Source organism: Argentina silus, assembly GCF_951799395.1.
Source record: "Argentina silus genome assembly, chromosome: 11".
NCBI classification, from domain to species: domain Eukaryota; kingdom Metazoa; phylum Chordata; class Actinopteri; order Argentiniformes; family Argentinidae; genus Argentina; species Argentina silus.
This window is the reverse complement of record NC_139665.1, coordinates 19,116,525-19,135,440: the sequence shown is the minus strand read 5'-3', so window position 1 is coordinate 19,135,440 and position 18,916 is coordinate 19,116,525. Positions and strand designations below refer to the sequence as shown.

At 45.3% G+C, this 18,916-nt stretch overlaps 1 protein-coding gene across 2 annotated transcripts in view; it reads left to right on the top strand.

Annotated features, from left to right (window-relative positions):
- Window positions 1-18,916, top strand: part of LOC310811812 (receptor-type tyrosine-protein phosphatase U-like) — a 103,246-nt gene that overhangs the window by 35,964 nt on the left and 48,366 nt on the right. For both annotated transcript variants that reach the window (XM_083680115.1, XM_083680116.1), the window contains exon 3: window positions 15,648-15,919. In XM_083680115.1, coding sequence (XP_083536241.1) covers window positions 15,648-15,919 — 272 coding nt within the window. The remainder of the gene's footprint in view (window positions 1-15,647; window positions 15,920-18,916) is intronic.

Genomic DNA, 18,916 nt, shown 5'->3' with positions numbered 1-18,916 from the left:
TTTATTTTTTCTTTACAACTAGACTACCATTGGAGATTATGCAGAGTCATATAATTGCTTTTCTAAATGCCAAGTCAATAAAGACTTCTCAGTTGAGTTGAGCAGAGCTGTTGCAGCCTCTCTGTATGGCCCATCTGGTAATTAGCACTACCGGAACCTTTTATCATCAATGCTTGAAAATAGCTCCCTGTTTCTAAACGATAATTGTCTCCATAGAATTGAATATGATGCTAATTAAATGATTATTTACTGAAATCAATGAAAGGCTAGGTTGTTGTCCACATGTATTGAGCAGAAACTTTAACGACTCCAGCAAGTGTAGTGAGTCTGGAGAGTCTAGTGAAATCTAAGTGCCAATTTCATATTACTTCTCTTTTGCAGAAGTAATATGTGAAGTTGTAATTGAGGTTAATCTGCTCAGAGTCCTTAATATCTTCCAACATCTCTTTGAAAAAAGCTACGTTTGAAACAGGAATTATACATATAACCTAAGTGTATTGAGTGATATTACCAAACTGACTCTGATTAACCCCCTGGAATTGTAGTTGTTCGCTACCTTTACAGTGTATTGTAAAAAGAAAAAAAACGAGAATAGCATAGAATTGTTCCTGCTATGCGCCACCATGTGTTTCATATCTATTGATTCAGAACAAACTCAGATGAAAGTCATGGCATCAGAATGTACTTCTATGACATTCTATTGGTAGATAATGTGTAATAACGACAAAAAATACAGAATCAGAATTTGAAAAATCTTTTTATTTTTTTATTATTGGAATTGAATTTCCTCATCTCTATGAACTTTCCAACCAAAGTTACAGAAGTCTATCACAAACGGTTCAAAATATATTGTATTATTAGTATATATACCTCAAATTTGCTCTCTTAAAAGATGGTCATGATGATGGTTCGGTGAACACTTAGAAAGTATTTAAATACTGCATTGCATTTATTTCATATCTAGAATAAACCGCGGAGTAGAGTGCTAGAGGTGAAAAGTAAGCACTTTTTGTTTTATAATACATTTGAGGTAGATGCAATATATTCACGATGCATTTTCCAGATACAAGTTTGTATGACAGGCATTTAATGTTTTCCCCAGACAGGCATTTTAGTTTTCCCCACACTGCTTTTTCTTGACAGAGAGTATGTTTTGAATCTCTCACACCATACATGTGTGCGTGCGTGCGTGTGCGTGTGTGTGCGTGTGTGTGCGTGTGTGTGTGTGTGTGTGTGTGTGTGCATATATCAATTGCCCCTGCACCTCCCTTTGCTCCTCTTCTTCCTTGTCTCTCTACTGCCGCTGGCTCCACTGGCTCCCTGGCTTCTCTGGCTCCTATGGCCTGCTGCTTGTTGTTGTTGCCTGCGTGGTGGCTGTCATTCCCCCCAGGAGCAGATAAAGTGCAGACGTATGGTAAGACTGTTTGTGAATGGGGGCTGACACGCAGGGATGACACAGGAAGGGTTATCGGTCTCAGAGCAGGCAGCCCCAGTTCACCACTCCCCACTGTTGGGTTCCCCCCACGGGTAATTGGCTTCTTCTTCTCTGCCTCCCACTGACAAACGGCTGTCAAAAGAAGCTGCCTTGGATTCTCTCTCTCTCTCTCCCTCTCTCTCTCTCTCTCTTCCTCTCTCTGTCTTTCTTCTCTCTCTTCTTTCATTCTCATCCACGTCAAAAAAAAAAAAAAGGAAGTTTGCTGGATTAAAAAAAGAAAATGGTGCTGCTAAACATCTTTAAAGCTCTGCCTGTAAAAAGACCTGACAAATGCTGTAGATAAGGGGTGGGGATGGATGGGGGTGGAGGATGATGATGTCAAAGGAAATGATTTTTACTGTGTAACACTCATATCTGCTCAAGGAAATGTTGGAGTCTGTTGTCGGGCATGAAACAAAAAAAGTGTTTTATGCCAGAGATTCAAGTCATGTTTTTTAAGTGAAGAACATGTATTAATACTTAATACTTTATTAATACTTATTAATACTGACTTTAAGCTTTGTGACTTTAAGCTTTGTGACTGGCCTGTCTGAATAATTGTCTCTTCTCTTTCTCGCATTCTCATGGTCTCATGGTTTCTCGCATTCCCATTTCAGCCACATAAACAACTTTTATGTCTCTACCACAAACAGTAGACTGCCCTGGTCAGTGCCTGGCTGCTCCACACTGAGCTGCTGTCCTCTCCCAGTGTTTCTGGGAGATGAACTTATCAGTCTCCCAGGGTCAGATAGCGGAGGGGGCTTTGGCACAGCTGGACGCTGAGATGAACTGGCAGAGGACACCTGGGGCTGCCCTCTCAGAAACACACACTCGCCTCAGAGAGAGAACACACACTCGCGGGGGTTAATCCCGACTCCGGGATGTTCCGCGCCAGGCTCGTATCTCGACCGCGGGCTGCAACTCCCACAGAGGAGAGTGCATAACTTTGATTGGCCGCCTACACTGGTGTACTATCTGGGCCAGAGCCAGGGGCTTATAATGTTGCCATTTTTTTCTACATGGGGGTCGAGTAAAACAATGTGGGGCGCTGATCATGACCCTGAGAACTGACTTTGGCTGGCATTAGAATGCTCTCTGGTGCCATCAGTGGTTCCACAGGGAACGAGGGAAAATAATGATTACACCAGTCTTGGAAGCCCAGCTCTGGGCTTTATCTATTGTTTTACAGAGAACAACCTAAATCTCATGTGGCAAACCCTGATTGGACTGTCACACCACATCAGCCATGTTGAAGGATAGTCCACAAATCTCTGAACTTGTGACAGAGTTCACAAAACCAATTAAGCCCGCAATCGCACTCTGCAGTGATAGCTAGCTTAAATGTACTGGCGCCCATTGACCATGTCTACAATTCAATTGGCCATGGAACAATCTCCCTGATTGGAGAGGAGGGTGTTTCTCCGGCTTGGTTACAGAGATTTCAAGTAGTTGGGTTTGAAACCCTGACCGTCGGAGTGGGTGCTGCCTTACACTACGATCGGAGCAGGAGATAAGCAGGATTTATTTCCCAAACAGGCGGATAATTAATTGGAGGAGCGGGGGTTGTGTAATCCTGTTTTCCACGGCCCTTAACCCTCCTCACCCTGGGAAAGTAGACCCAGGCACTTCAAAGCACAACCGACAGGACTTCATAGAGACGGAGGAAAGTGCACATCTTTCCCTGTCTGTCCCTTCCTCGTTCTTTCTCTTTCCCTTCCAAAGTGGAATATATAGAGAGAATAAAAGAGATAAACTAATTAAAAGTCAGTAAAGTTTCTCTCTGTGCAGTGTATCAAATTGTACTGCAGCTTTTGGTGGTACTTTGCCTTTGAGTGGTACAGTACTTGGGGAGAAAGCTGCATTGTTGGACATACTTTGAACATGGAGCTAAATTAGTTTTGTATGAGAAGTCAACCAGGTCTCCTTTATACTACCTTTATAGGAAGAGGCCCCAGATAGATAGGTATCTATGGAGGATGTGGGTAATCTAAGCTCCTGTATGGGTATCTTGTTTTACCTCTCTCTCTCCCCCCCTCTGAGGTAAATCTAGGGGTTCAGGAGATTGTTTGGGTGGGATGCTCTTGTTTCTCAACAGTGTTTGTGATGCCAATGATCTCACTGCCTGCAGGTACATCTCCACAGCTGGGACTTCACAGCGCTTTTGTTTCTCACACCTGTCTGCTCAGAAAACGGATGAAAGCAAAGGGCTTATCATGCCTTGTCGACAAGTGGGAATAGGTGTAATAAAGCAATTCAGTCTGGTGTGGAAATGGTTAGGAGAGGAAACGCTGCTTTGCTGTGCATTAGTGTGAATATAATGCACCAATGTACGTCTGATGTTGTTGTGTTTACGAGTGACTTTGTACTAGCGATATCTTACAGTGTGTTGTTTTGTCAGTATTGTGTTTGTCTTTTTTATTGGTACATGTACTGGCATGTGTGTTCCGTACAGCTACAGTATAAGCATCTTAGATATGTGCTGCTGGGAGAAATTCGATTTTTCAATGGATTCTCTTTACGTTCAAGGGGCTACTGACAGTAATGGGTGGTGAAACCTCAAGCAAATGTTCTGACTGTCCTGGTAATCTCCCAAGATGAGTCCATTACTTCACACAGACCTGTGTGATTGATACAGATACTGCAGCACATTGAGAATTGAGTGAGTGTGTGAGTGAGAGTGAGTGAGTGAGTGTGTGTGCGTGCGTGCGTGTGCGCGTGTGTGTGTGTGTGCGTGCGTGTGCGTGTGCGTGCGTGTGCGTGTCTGTGTCTGTCTTTGTCTTTTCATTTCTGTGGAAAATCTGGGTTTTGTCAGCTCTCTGCTTCACTAGATAGTGATAAATGTAGAATATAACACAAGCTTTTGTACAACACTCCCATGGTGTACTCATCGTTATTCTGAATGCTCTTTGTGAGCAAGCCCCAAATAAAAAATACATATGAGCTCTGGGCGAGAGGACATATTTCAAAGTGAGAAAAATAAAATGCCTGGATTTTACCACTTGTGACAGAAAACAACAAACAATCCACCTGAAATATTGGTTGTAGACATTTTGACCAGTGCCTCACTCCCAGTCCTGTACATTGCAGTGCCCTGTATGATGCTAGGTCCCTGTCTCCTGCAGGCATTCTATATTCTCTGTGCCAAATTCAACTCTGGTTCCTAAGATACATGTATTCCACAGAGACAATAGGAGCTCAAAAGGGTTATAGGCAGGACAGAAAGTAAGTGAGAAAGTAAGTACACGAGTCCCTGTGCATGTGCGTGTCCGTGTGCGTGTGCGTATGCGTGCGCATGTGCGTGAGCATGTGTGTGTGTGTGTATAGAGAGAGTGATCTTCTGTCAGTTCTTTGGTGTTCAGTGTGACAGCTCAGCTCAATGGGGCTCAACCCTCCTCTCAAGACCCTGAGAGTAGGGCACTTAGATACTCTGGCGGTCCAGCTAGTAGACACTTCTCTTCAAATCAGGACTTGACTTCTAAGAACTCAAAGCACTGAGCCCTTGCACAACAAGAGAGTCTTTTTAGAGGGCCGTCAGCAAGGTGTGGTTAGACACAGTGTGTGCGCTCGCATGCGCGTGTCTGTCTGTAATGTCATCCTATTGTGTACTAAGTCCAACCTTTACAGTTCTTGGATAGCAGGGTAGTTCATGCTGCCATTTATTCTGTCAAAAGGATCTCATTATCATGAAGTGGCTTTACATCCTGACCATAGAGAAAGGTTTATTATATTTCTGCTTTACATGAACTTTTAGCTACTCCAAAACGCTCAGATCACTTTGGTTTTTCTGGGTGCATGTCAGAAAGCTTGTGTTAAGAGCTTTAGGAGGAGGAGTGTGTAAGTCAGAAAGGGAAGTCGAAGTGAAGAGAGATGACAAGAGAGAAGTGCAGGAAGGGATAGAAGCCTGTGTGAGTGTGTGTGTGTGTGTGTGTGTGTGTGTGTGTGCGGAGAGTGATCTTCTATCAGCTCTGGCTGGGATAAGTCTTCAGTGAGCAGACAAGATTTTGGGAGAACAAGACAGGAGGACTGCGTAGACGAGGGAGGAGAGAAGGTGAGCGGAGGACATGGAAGGAGAAGCGAGAACAGAGTGAGATGAGGGCATGCGGCAGTTTATTATGCAGATGAGGGGCGTAGGAGACTCCTAAACAGTCTGAGCGTTTTTCTAATTCATCACTGTCGCGGACAGGCGTGTGAGCTGCGGCATCGGAGCTGCGGTGGGGTAGAGCAGCTGCGTGGCGGCCCGACGTTGCAGCATCACCCTCCTGATTGATCGCCTCTCTGCAGACATGGGAGCGCTTTTCCAGCCCCGCTGTTAAGAGTTCGCTGCGCCCAGGAGCATCTCGAACCCTTGATTAAACCCTGCTCTCCCCTTCCCTCTCTCTCTCTCTCTCTCTCTCTCTCTCTCTCTCGCTTCGCTCCCTCTCCCTTCCCTCTCTCTCCCCCCCTCTCTCTCTCCCTTCCCTCTCTCTCTCCCTCTCCCTCCCCTCCTCTCTCTCTCCCCCCCCTCCCCCCTCTCTCTTTCCCTTCTCTCTCTCTCTCTCTCGCTTCGCTCCCTCTCCCTCCCCCCCCTCTCTCCCCTATCTCTCTCTCTCTCTCTCCCTCCCCCCCTCTCTCTTTCCCTTCTCTCTCTCTCTCTCTCTCCCTTTGTCTATCTCTCTATCTCTGTCATTCCCCTCTCTTCTCTAGCACCGTGTCAGTTATTTCCCCACATCTTTTCCATTTGTCTCTTATTCTCACGCTGTTGCCTGTTGTCTTACCTCTCCATCATCTTCCTCCCATATCTTCTGCCTACTTACTCAGTTTTAGGAGTCAGTTTCCCTCTTCTTCTCCTTCCCTCCCTCTCCCCCTCTCCCTCCCGACCTGTCTCTCCACTCTCGCTCCTCACCCGTGCCTGGTGAGATGCTGACTCTGGAGCTGCGGATGACAGGCCCGAATTTGTGTTCCATTAGAACGCCGTAATCCCCAGGAATGTCACAGGGTTGAATCATATGGCTGCTATTACATAGCATTACATTATTTATCTCCCCTGCTGACACCCTGCTCCAGAGTGACTGCACCACTGACATTCCTCCTGTCACCCTATTTGCACAGCCCAGGCACCTCACATTAACATCCTCCCCTCAGGGGGGCCAAATAGCACTTTCACACTCTCACTGCGGCGCCTCCAAACTTCTCCTGGGTCGCAGTGTCCCTCCCCAGTAGAGTAGAGGAGGATTTGTGTGGAGCTGAGGGAGGATTATAACTGGAAGTGGAGTACAGTGGTACAGTGCAGTAGGGAGTTGAGTTGAGGCATGAAATAAAAGTTGACAAACACTCGGCACTGTGAAGGACCTTCAGTGTCTAGATACATACAGTAATAACACACATGCACATACATGCGCACACAAGCACACACACACACACACACACACACACACAGTTGCTTTGTGGAATGCCCTCCCTCTCTCTTTCAACAGTTGTCTCCAAACAGCTTCCCTCTCTGTCATGTATTTTTTCCCCCAGTTCTAGAATGTGCCTGCCTCCACCGGCTGGGTTGTCATGGGCTGGTGTGTAAGGAGTGTTTCTGGTGGCGGCGGGGGGGGGGGGGATCGGGGGGTGCGGGGTGCGTGTGTCACCAACCACCCTGCTCCTAGTCTGTTCAGGCCCATTGTCCCTCTGCTGCCCCCCCTCCCCCCTCCTCCATAGGACAGCAACAGCAGGCAAACAAAGCTAGCCCCCCTCTTATTCATCATCCCCCCCCCCCCCCCCCCCCCATCTTGCAGCCTGGTCGAAGCTGCCACAGCCACTGTCACTGCTATTGTTGTCTGCATGGCATTTATGGAGTACACCAGGGGGCCGTTGGTCCTCAGTTCATCTCTAGTCCACAGCCCAGGGAACCAGAGGGAACGAGTAAACAAGAAAGGGCATAGAAGAGAAATTAGCCAGACTAGACAGCTCACACCACACAGACCTAACGCTTGTTGTTCAGCTCCAGTCATCCTGAATCAATGCTCGGCTTCCTCCCTAACATTCCATATAGAAACCGATCTTTACCCATGTTTTCATGCAAGAGATTTATGTAACAATGTAAGAAAACTACTTGTGTGTACTGTATGTATACAGTATGTGATCATGTAGAAAACATGCTCCCATATGTTTTTTTGATCATTTCCTTTGCATTGCTATACTGACTACAATCCTTAATAAAGCTCATAATTATCATATTTCTTGACAAAAAAGTTCTCTCTAGCTTTAAGCCTTTTAATGAAGCTTCAACTTTACTTCTAATTAAGGCGTATTGCAGCTGTGGGCATTGGGGTCAGTTGTTTTGCCCACTCTATCCAATTACAGTTGGACACTCACTCTGGTCGGAGGATCTGGAGATTAGGCGTAATGCTCATAAATGTCTGATGGACTGGAGAACAGCGTGTGATTTTTTTTTTTTATGTGTGAGATGCGCGTTATGCTGATTTAACTATTGATTTCAATTCCCAAGGCTTTATTTGCTTGAACCTAATCATTAAAATTGTAGCCACGCAGGATATGTATTAAGATCCTGGGGATTACAAACGTCTTTCAATTGTGTCTCGCAGAGCATTGACTTTCCAATGAGTAACGGTAAAGCGTGTGCCTTGGAAGGCAAATGAACCTGAATTAATGCATGTTTTCTTTGCCTTTTTTTAACCCCGCACCAGCCTATTGGCTGCTTTTGTGGCAGAGGTGGCCAATCAGGTGGCTGAGTGGGGGTGGTTTGAAAAGCGCACAGGCTTGTGTGTGGCTCTTTTGGCCGTTGGTAGCTGCACCCACATGGGATTTGATTTGTTTAGATCAGATGCTGGTAGCCCATTCAGTCAGTGGCACATTTAAAATTTAAACCACCTTGTTTTTTTAATTCAGTGGCATGCCATGTGTTGTAGCACAGCGTGTAGGATTAGAGGCACACTGGCCCATTGTTGTGCCGGCACCCTCAGAAAACACTCAAGGCAAGTATTAGTCTGCCCCCTGCTGCCCAAATCAACACAATCTCAACATGTATTTCAGCTTTTTTTTGCAGGACATTATTTAGACTTTTTTTGCAGGACAGGATCTGAGTGATAATGTAATGTAGCATGTGTGGACAGATACTTCAAATGTCAAATGTCAAGTTGAATGACTCCCAAGTTCAGAAACCTTGCCCCCACAGCCTTCAAAAGATGCCCCCATAGAGTATCTGGTTGGGTCAGAGGTGGTTATCGCTGGGGTAAAGGAGGAGCAGTGGGTAGAGCCTTTGTGTCCTGCCTGAAGGTGATCTGGGCCAGATGGCCAACTCTCTCTTCTCCAGATGCACTCTAGCTCCCCATTTCCGCCGCTGGCAACCAGCAGGGCTGTAACTGATAGGGGCTTATCACACTGACTCTATGTGGAGGTGTGGAGGGAGGGGGGGCGGGGCGGGGGGGGGGGGGGGGGGGGGTACAGGGGGTCGGAAAGGACTGGGCCCTGCTCCAGCCTGGCAGACCAGATACCTGGGACATCCTCCCTCCCTGCTTCCCCCCACCCTCCTCCCTCCCTTCTCTTGTTTCCCTCCTCCCTCTCTACTCCCATCCCTCCTCCCCCCCCCCCCCCTCATCTCCCCTCATCTCCCCTCCCACCTCATCCATCCAGATGCTGCAGCTCTGCAGTGCACCACTGATGCAAATCTGACTTTGGGCCATCACCCCCAAAGTTCCTTGACACGTTCCACACGGCCCCCTGGGCTTATCTCTGGGAGAGATGGATTCTGGGAAGAAGGCTTTGTTTGTCTTTTTTCGGAGCAGTGCGAGAGTGTTTCCCCTCACTGTCTCGTCTTCCTCAGGGCTCTGGTTTATCGATCGCCCTCCTCCTCCTCCTCCTCCTCTTCCAATGCTTCCCCACAGGTTACTTTACCTGAGTACATGTGCTCATGTTGCACATTGTAATGGCTCATCCACTTACAGGACAGGACATGGTTAGTGTCTTCTTTCAGCTGTATCTCCGTGAAGTCTTGATGCCTGTGACATTTCTTTGTCTGCATTGTGATAGAAATAGACACGTATCTAAGATAATGCCTTGTTCTCCTGTTTCCTCGCTGCTGATACAAACCATTGTGATATTTTTGTACTGTACATGGCAATTTTATTTTCCAAACCATATCCATTAGGGTATATCAAGAAAGTGATGTGATTGGGTTTCTGAGGTATCATTTTTAGAATAGTGCTACAAACCAACTCTGTTACTATGCAATTAATAAAGTAATTACTAATGTAGTCTTTTATAGCATATTAATGCAATGTTGTTACTAGAGTAATTACTAAGGTACTACACAGGTATAGTATATGGGCAACCTAATCCAAAGTGACCCTATGGAGTATCTGTTACTGCAAAGGCAGTATATGATGGTTGAGTACCACCCTCCCTCCCTCCCTCCCTCAGCTCTGATGATGTTTGGGTTGACACTCAGGAGTCCACCCCATTCTTCTATCTGAGCACACAGCCTGAGTCAGTAAGGTAGCAGAGAGTCATCTCAGAGTTCACTACCACATGTTAAACCAGGCTGTCCCCCCAGGGTCCGTACTCCCCACCATGGAGAGGGGAAAGACAAAGATATATGCTCTGCTTGAGAAATGACAGGAGAGGCAGAGAGAGAAATGAGGAGGGAAGCGGGGAGACAAAGGAGAAGAGAGCAGGGAGGCAGCCCAGGCTGCCAAAAACGCCTGCAAGGTGCAGAGATGAAACAATTAGTAGATCACAGGCATACGCTGAATGGACAGAGAGGAAGAGATGGGGGAGAGACAGAGGTCTCGGGGCAGTGGAGGGTTATATCTAGATGTGGTGTTGGACGGGGGGGGAGTGGTTGGAGAGAGCATTGGCTTGTCAGCCTACACAGTGGCTCATTGGCTGGTAATGCGCTATTGATTTCTGCTGGGGAGAAGGTACCTTGGCATCCTGAGACAGACACTGCCCAGATCTACTCACGCTACTTAGTGTGTGTGTGTGTGTGTGTGTGTGTGTGTGTGTGTGTGTTGGGAGGGGGGGGGGGGTGTGTGTGTGCATGCGTGCGTGCGTGCGTGTGAGATTGTAGATTGTGACACCCAAAAATATTGGCTGCAAACAACAACATAGATTTTAGCATCCTCAAAGTGCCCTGCCTTCTGATTTACACAGCTAGTAGTCAGTCCCACAAAGCTTGGTAATGATTCAATGTTTTTGAATTGACTCCAGGTCGTCTGTGAAGTTCCGACTATCACCTTGGGAATCCATTAGCTTCCAGCCTCAGTGCGAGACAGACTCTGATTGTTTGTCGGGAGGTTAGCTGATTCTGTGGCTCATTCATGACCAGCTGGTGTTGGTTAGTAGATTTCCCATCTGCACGGTGTAAGTACTGTGTCACATTGTAAATGGCAAAATCTGCATTGCCTTTCGGCTTCAGTAAACACACGTACAAGCCCTAGAGTTCTAGCCAGCCTGGCAGATCACAGAGTAGAGCACAGATACAAAGACAGACAAACAGCAAGATGAATCTGTACGTGCTCCCAATCAACCACTGACGCCCTTCGAAATATCATCTGAGGTGAAACTAGCCCCGGGTTGCAGTATTACAAAATGAAACACCAAAACAAAAAAAAAAACTGCCTAAATGAAATTCCGGGATGACCTTCTCTGAATGCCTCATATCGGCAGGAGAAAATAGAGTAGCATACTCACAGAAATCAAGGCAGGTTTGACACACGAGCATAATTAACAGAAATGCTGCCAGAATGCTAAACACTATTTGTTGGGAGAGGGGAAAAAAAAGAAAAACATTATTGATATAATGCTTTGATTAAAATGCATGGTGTTTTGCTTGGCGTTTTCCCATGAAAGATGGTCTTGTCACGGTGTAGAATAAGCTTGCCTGAGTTACACAAAGCATTATTGATGGGAGCGGAGGTGGAACAACATAGACAAATGGTGGAGAGAACTATAAAGATTAAGACCCTTGCTATCTTTTTCTCTTGCACTCTCTCCCTTTTCCTGGTGTAAGTGTGATAAAGGCAGGCAGAGCTGTGACTCAGGGTCCCACCCTACACTCTGATATGAATTCAGAAAGCCAGGGCCGTCCCCTAATCTCCTAATGTATGTTCCCTCGTCCTTGGCAGGGTCACAGGGGAAATAGATGGGGCCTTATCAGCTTTTATGGATTTATGGAGAATATTTCAGCACCGGATATTTTTATACGTGTGTGTGTGTGTGTGTGTGTGTGCCTCTCCTCAATGATGCAGAGGGAAGGTTATCAGAAGCACTGCAGTTATTTCATAGAATTCTTATCAATGATGTCTTAATTAATGCATTAATCAAATTGACATACTCAATCAAGCTGCAGTGAATGAAGGTTTGGTTTGTTTAATAAAAAAACTGTATAACAGGCATGTCTTTTTTTAACACTAATCTTGAGCAAAAACCCTCACATCATTTCCCTCACCACAATGAAAAATATATCACAGGTCAGATCTTGCCTTTCAGATCTTGAAAATTATGAAAATTAAGATGATGTTATACTTACTTCCCCTAGTCACCCCCTCTATGGCTTCAGTTTAGAGACCACTGATAAGAGGAGCTGCCTCAGTCAGTGTAATGCTATGCACCAGAGATAGAACATATCTTAATTTGATTTCCAAATAGGCTTCAGGGTCTGTCGGAATTACTCAAACATATTTTAATCTACTCTCCTCTCTCCTTCCACCCCTCCCCCCATTATTTAACAATTAGCAGATGTGCCTGATCTGCTCACTCTACTCTGTAGTGAAAGCTACATTTGCGAGTAGTAGGTTTTAGTAGTCTATGGCATCAAGCGGTTGTGTCACTCACTCCCTCCCCAATGTGGCTCATCTCACTCAGTGGACTAGGACCTGCTCTCAAACAGGGAGGAGGGGTGGCTCTGAGCTGGGAAAAAGCAATTTAGCCCAGGACCCCTAGAGCTTCCACACATCAGAGCAGCAGTGGCAGAGGTGGTAGAGGCCGAAGGGCCAAGTCAATGCCTGTCCGGTGCAGGTGAGGAAGTGAAAAATCGATGTTTTCTGAGAATACTGTGAATCCCCCCTAGACGAAGCTGCTAGTTATAAGAGGGTATATCGGGCAGCTTGACATTCTGGCCAAGCCAGGGCCGGGGAAGAGAGACCTCAGGGATATGTGTGGAGGGACTCTAAAGTTTTGTGACATACATCTACAAGTTGTTTAAACAATGAGCTGGTCTGAGTTCTGACCTCGCTGATGGATCGTTGTTTGATATATGGCATATCCTCCATCCACTTTTGATGTAGAGAATCTAAACTTTCCCGGATTTGAACTACTCTGTGTCCCACTCCCCTCTCATCGAGCAAGCAAACAGACAAGGCCAGGCTCTTAAACATTTCTAATAATCTGAATATTGAATGCTGTTGAATGTGCTAGACAAAGGATCACCTTTGATGTTGTATTTATTACCTGTGAAAAGTCTTGCTACAGTGTAGTCTGCTCTCATCCACTCATAACTTAAAACCCCTGCTCAATCCAATCTCAATCTTTTTAATATTAAATATCATGTCATTATTGATTTCAATAATCGTCTGTCAAACAGCAGAGATGCTTTTTCTACTTGGTAAACCACCAGCTAGCTAGCTGTTTAAACCAGCTTACAGTAAGCGTTTGTATTATTAGAAAATGTACCATTCGCAAAGTAGCGTATGTAATCATTTACAGAGCTATTCGGGTTGGTATCACCAAATATTTGCTCGGAGCAATTCTCAATAAAATGTGTCGAAAGATTGTTTGACTCAGTCGCAAAATGAGCAGGTGGAGGGGGTTCAAAGGTTAAATTTGACTCTGGGCACTAACTTTATAAACAGGCTAGTCATGTCACATTTTGGAGCCCTAGAGCTGTGTGATATGTCGTACATCACAGCATATGGGAAATCGTTTTAAGAGGAGCTTAGAAAATAAAATGTGTTGGCCAACATACACAGACTTTGACCTAAATTGCAACTTTCCGACTTGAATCATTGTGCAATAACATTGTGCAGCACCAGGATGTCATATATCAGCTGACTCAAATGACTAATGGTCACTGGAATAGAGCCAGCACGGTAACTATGACGCATACTGTACTGTATCTCCTGATATAGGGAACGCTAGGGCCCAAGATAAAGGCACTGTAGTATCTTAATCACTTTACCTGCCAATGAGGAGGAGAGGGTGGAGGGGAGCTCTCACTTATTGGAAGGTCAGTGGGATTTGGACCTGAGCCCACCACTCTGTCAGGTGTGTGTGTGTGTGTGCATGTGTGCGTGCCTGTGTGTGTGTGGGACAATATGCAGTATGTGTGTCATCTTTCTGTTTTAAGTATTCCCCTGGTTGCCATTATGGACTAATAACTGTGTCATTGTGATTTATGGCAGAGAATTGACAGGACAGAGTCCCCAATTGAACAACACTATCCTACCATTCCTCTCTCCTTGATGTGTGGACAGCTGTGAAAGCTGCTGTCAAATGCGAAACTCCCTTTGTTTGCTGCTCCTGATTTGACTTTGTTCATATTGCTATGTATGAGGCCCTCTCTGCTCTGTGAACCCCTTTCTAAATGAAAGTCTTTCTCCCAGGTCCAATGCCACAGCTTTGAACAAGGGGGATGTGAGAGCATGCAGCAGACTCAAACGTACACACAGCCTTAGAGGGCCTGGCAGAAGCAGAGTCAGTCAGCTTAGAGTAGCCGTGCCTTTGTGGATAGTACAGACCTACTGGAAAAAGATCAAACACTGAGATTTGGAGGGCAGATTAATCTTGGGTTATACTTGCAACCTCACCCTGTCATATGTTTGTACTCTCAGCATAGATTCTCTCTTCCTCCAACATATAAATGGTTGAAAAATAGACAATGCCACTGTTTGTGATCAAGGTATGATTATATACAGTTGATTTTTGCAACAACAAAGGAGTGTGTTCAGAATGTCGATTAAAAAGTGTTTTTCTGTTGTGTTTGTGCTTTGTCTAGTAGACACAGGTGGCAGCGAATTTACACATGTACTTCTTAACCCTTAGATACCCGGACCCAGTTTTCCTTGCATGGAAATTAAGCAGATTAGGACTGCTCATTCAGCTTTACGCAGCAAGAGCATTTCAAGTGACTATAACATCGCCAAAAATGAATCTTTTTCATGGACATCTTATGAGCTTTTTGTATCCATTGAATTTCAAAAACATTCCTTTTAGACCACTTACAAGCCTCTTTCAGGGGTGCAGAATTTATGTGTGCCAAAAACTCAAAATGATCAACCCTATAAAACATGATACCTGTTATACTTTTTAAACTATTCAACTTTTTGTAACTCCAGCAGTTAACATGGGTGTTAAACACTAAACTCCCTGTAAAACTGGAACTCAGCAACTTACAGGAAGTTAATGGCGGCCATGAGGCATGCATTGCCCAGCAACTAGTTTTAGATGAAGTAATTTGTTTTATAATGAATTATGCAACATTGTCAAAACTACACTTGCAAATGAAACCGTCTATCTGGCTATCTTTTGTCTTTATCCCTCTATCCATCCTACTATCTCACTTTCTTTCAACTATACCGCCAGTAATTATTCCTTTATTCAGTAAAACCGCTACATATGAAACTCCATTTTATTGATCTATTCCTCCCCTCTTTCATATATACATACCCTGTTCCATTGATCTATCTATCTGAGCTTCTCTCATCTGCTCATATTTCATATTTCAACTGCTCATACACTGCACTACCTGTATATACTGTTCACACTACACTTTTCTGCTTTTTTGCTCGCTAACTGCATTTCGTTGTCTCTGTACTTGTACTCTGCACAATGACAATAAAGTTTAATCTAATCTAATCTAATCTAATCTAATCTATATGCTACCCTCTGATCACCTTGTATTGGTCCAATCCTACTATCTCACTTTCTTTCAACGACAAAGCAAATCTGTTTACAGTATCTATCGGCCAAACATTGAAACTTTTTCCCACACAGGTTCTTCTGGAAGTTATTTTTCTAGTTCGGATCTCTTGTTCAAGACAGTAGTTTCCTTTTGTGAATTGATCACACACACTCATTTTACCAGGTGTTTAAAGACATTGTTGCTTATATGAAACGCTGGGCTTTAAAGGGTTAAGGTGACAGTAATTGTGTTGCTAACATTCAACCCTTTCATGTCCATTCTCTCCCCAAGGGTCCTTCATGATGGTGAACTCCTCCCAGCATGCAGCGGGGCAGCGCGCTCACCTACTACTACGCTCGCTGAGTGAGAACGACACACACTGCATCCAGTTCAGCTACTTCCTGTACAGCCGTGACGGCCACAGTCCCGGGGACCTGCAGGTGTACATACGGGTGAACGGCGGTCCGAGGGGGAGCAGCGTATGGAACATCTCCGGGTCCCACGGACGCCAGTGGCACCAAGTGGAGCTAGCCGTTAGCACCTTCTGGCCCAGTGAATACCAGGTGAGATTACATGGATTGGTACACTTTGCTTAACAATAGCAAGGGTTTATAAAGGGGCGCACTATAAGAACTGTTTGCGTTTATATAGCATTTATAGCAGTGCATCAACATGCAATGTAACTACTGTATACGTGAAGCACAAACCTGTGTAACAGTTTATTATGATTTATAAACGAATAATACAGTCAATTACTAATTATACCTTTTACCTTAATGTCTTGTAAAATTGCATTATATGCATGTTTATGGTTTCTTTATTTTATTTGTATTTTATTTTTACTTCAAGAGGTTATAACATTGCATACACCATGACATTGGCAGTAGTACTATAGGTGTATACATAGTGCTGCCTGTGCTCTTTATAAATGTTGTCTGGTTCATCTCTCTGAGTGTAGCATAGCATGTAATCACTACCTCTGTGTGTCTTTTTGGTTGATGGTTTGTTATTATCTCTTTTGTGTTCCTAGTAGCTTTTTGAAGGGTGGATGCATCCCTACCTCACCTCATTAAAGCCTTTGATTTATCCCCTAGCATTCTCCCTCAACTGCCCCCCCCTCCCCCCCCCCCCCTCCCCAAAAAACAAGCTTAATGAGAAGCCGATGTTGTAAAGGATTGTGGGTGTGTGGGTCTGCTGAGCAGTCAATTGACCTCAATTCCATGCGACCCTCAGAAACGGGAGAGCAGCGCACTGCTTACTTCCATAACCTTGGTCCGCTCTGGGCCCATCTCAATAAATCAAGAGGCAGTTAATGAGATTAGAGGGCTGTGTGGATCAATGCGGACAGCCTGCGCTTTACTATCCTCAGCTCTCCTGTCCAGGCCTGCTCGGCCCTCGCAAACAACCAGCCTGATTTAGAGTAATGATTTCTTCCCTTCTGCAACAACATTGAAAGTTTAGCCGCCATCGCCTCTCACAGTTTTCACACAGTGGAGAAAGGAGAGGAGAGGAGGAAGAAGGGAGGGGAGGGGAGGGGAGGGGGGGAAGGATGTGTGAACACCCCGGGGGGGAAAGGTGATATGGGATGCAGAGGCGGCCAATCAGACAAAGCCTTCGTTGGGGTCTGGTTGATGCAGAAGTGTGCTATCTGAACAGGAATGCATTAGCAATGTAATTTACTACCTTGATGATATATGCTGAAGCTGCCTGGCTGTTATATAAGTGAAAGTGAAGACGTGTGAGTGCTTCCTCTTTAAGTCTCCCTGCCGGGCACGCAGACATGGGACAGATTGCTTTGTTTATCTCATAAAAGTGAAGGATATTCAGCAGGTAATGAGGCAGGTGAAGCTTAGCAGATGAGTGTAGAGAGGAGACAGCGATGGAGGGGGGTTTAAATCCAGCCCTGCAGCCACAGTGTCTCTCTGGACTGTGAAGGAGGTAGAACTGAACCCTCAGGCAGGGATCGCCGCCTCCCTTCCATATTCTCTTCTCTCCTCTTCCCTTTCCCCTGTTCTCTCTCTCCCTCTTTCTCCCTCCCTCTCTCTCTCTCTCCCTCTCTCCCCCTCTCTCTCTCTCTCTCTGTTATGGCTCAAAGCCTAGCGCAGGCCCCACAGGCCTCACTCATCCAATCCCTTAGATAAGGATCACTGTCCACCAGTCCCACAGCCAACAGATCGCCCCTATGGGACCTGGAGGAGAAGCCAGGAACAGGAACAGGCAGAGAGAACACAGCCTGATTCACAGAGAGAGAGAGAGTGCGAGTGAGAGTGAGTGAGAGTGAGTGAGAGTGAGTGAGAGAGAGAGAGAGAGCTAGTTGAGATGGAGATCAGGTCGCTCCCACAGCCCCTGCGGGTGTGACAGACTGGGTTATAGATATGGACGTATGTACATACTGCTGGAGACTGATCTGAGGTCTATTATATCTAGCCTACCACAGTCATCAGGAGACAGAGAGGAGCTATATTGCAGTTTGTGCTAACATTAACACTGTAGTTTGATTAGCCTGAATGTTTAGATGCTATCCATTCTACCTTTGCATCTGCGACAGGTAAAGTGTATCAGCCTTCTGATCTTAAAGACGATAAGGCGAATGAGTCCAAATCCTACCTAAGACCGAAGTTAAGAGGGCTAGAACAGTTCCCATAGACTGATCCCAGTGTCTCCTCAGACTAAAAGTAAAGCGGCGGAGCTAGTATGTGCACTGTCTCTGCTTTAAGCTCTGAATATTCATTGGCTCTGGTTCCAGTCTGGCCTCAGCACTCTCTGGAACAGCTTGGGTTTTAGGGGAAATAGGGGACAGGGACATGGATCTGAGCCAGATGTATGAAGGAAGTTTTACTTTCCTCTCTTTCACTGTTTCTTCGTACTGTACTGTACATCGCCCCCTTTGTTTTGTTTCTGTATCTCTTCATCTAAATCCGATGTGTGTTATGCTTTTTTCTTGTCTCTGCCTTTTTTTTTCATCTCTCTCCTTCTCTCTCTTTATCACGCCCACACACACACGCCCACACGTGCACACGCACACACACACACACACACACACACACACACACACACACACACACACACACAGCCACGTCTTACTCTTTTCACTACTGCAAATAAGGTGTCATTGTGCATTGTGCACTCATGCTGTATTATGTTGATTGTGCCCTCATTTCTTTATCTTAATAAATGAAAGAGGCAAACAGAATCACAGTCATACACACTCACCGAGCACTATTAGGAACACTATAATAATACAGGGTAGGGCCTCCCTTTGCTCTCAAAACAGCCTCAATTCTTTGTGGCATTGAATCCTCAAGATGTTGGAAACATTCATTTGAGATTCTGGTCCATGATGCAATTCTTACAGATTTTTCAGGTCACTCTCAAGCTGTGAATCTCCTGTTCTACCACATCCCAAAGGTGTTCTATTGGATTCAGATCCGGTGACTGGGAAGGCCACTGAAAACACTGAACTCAATGTCATGTTCATGAAACTAGTTTGAGATTACTAGTTTTTATTACTAGTTTGCTTTGTGACATGGTGCATTATCATGCTGGAAGTAGCCATGAGA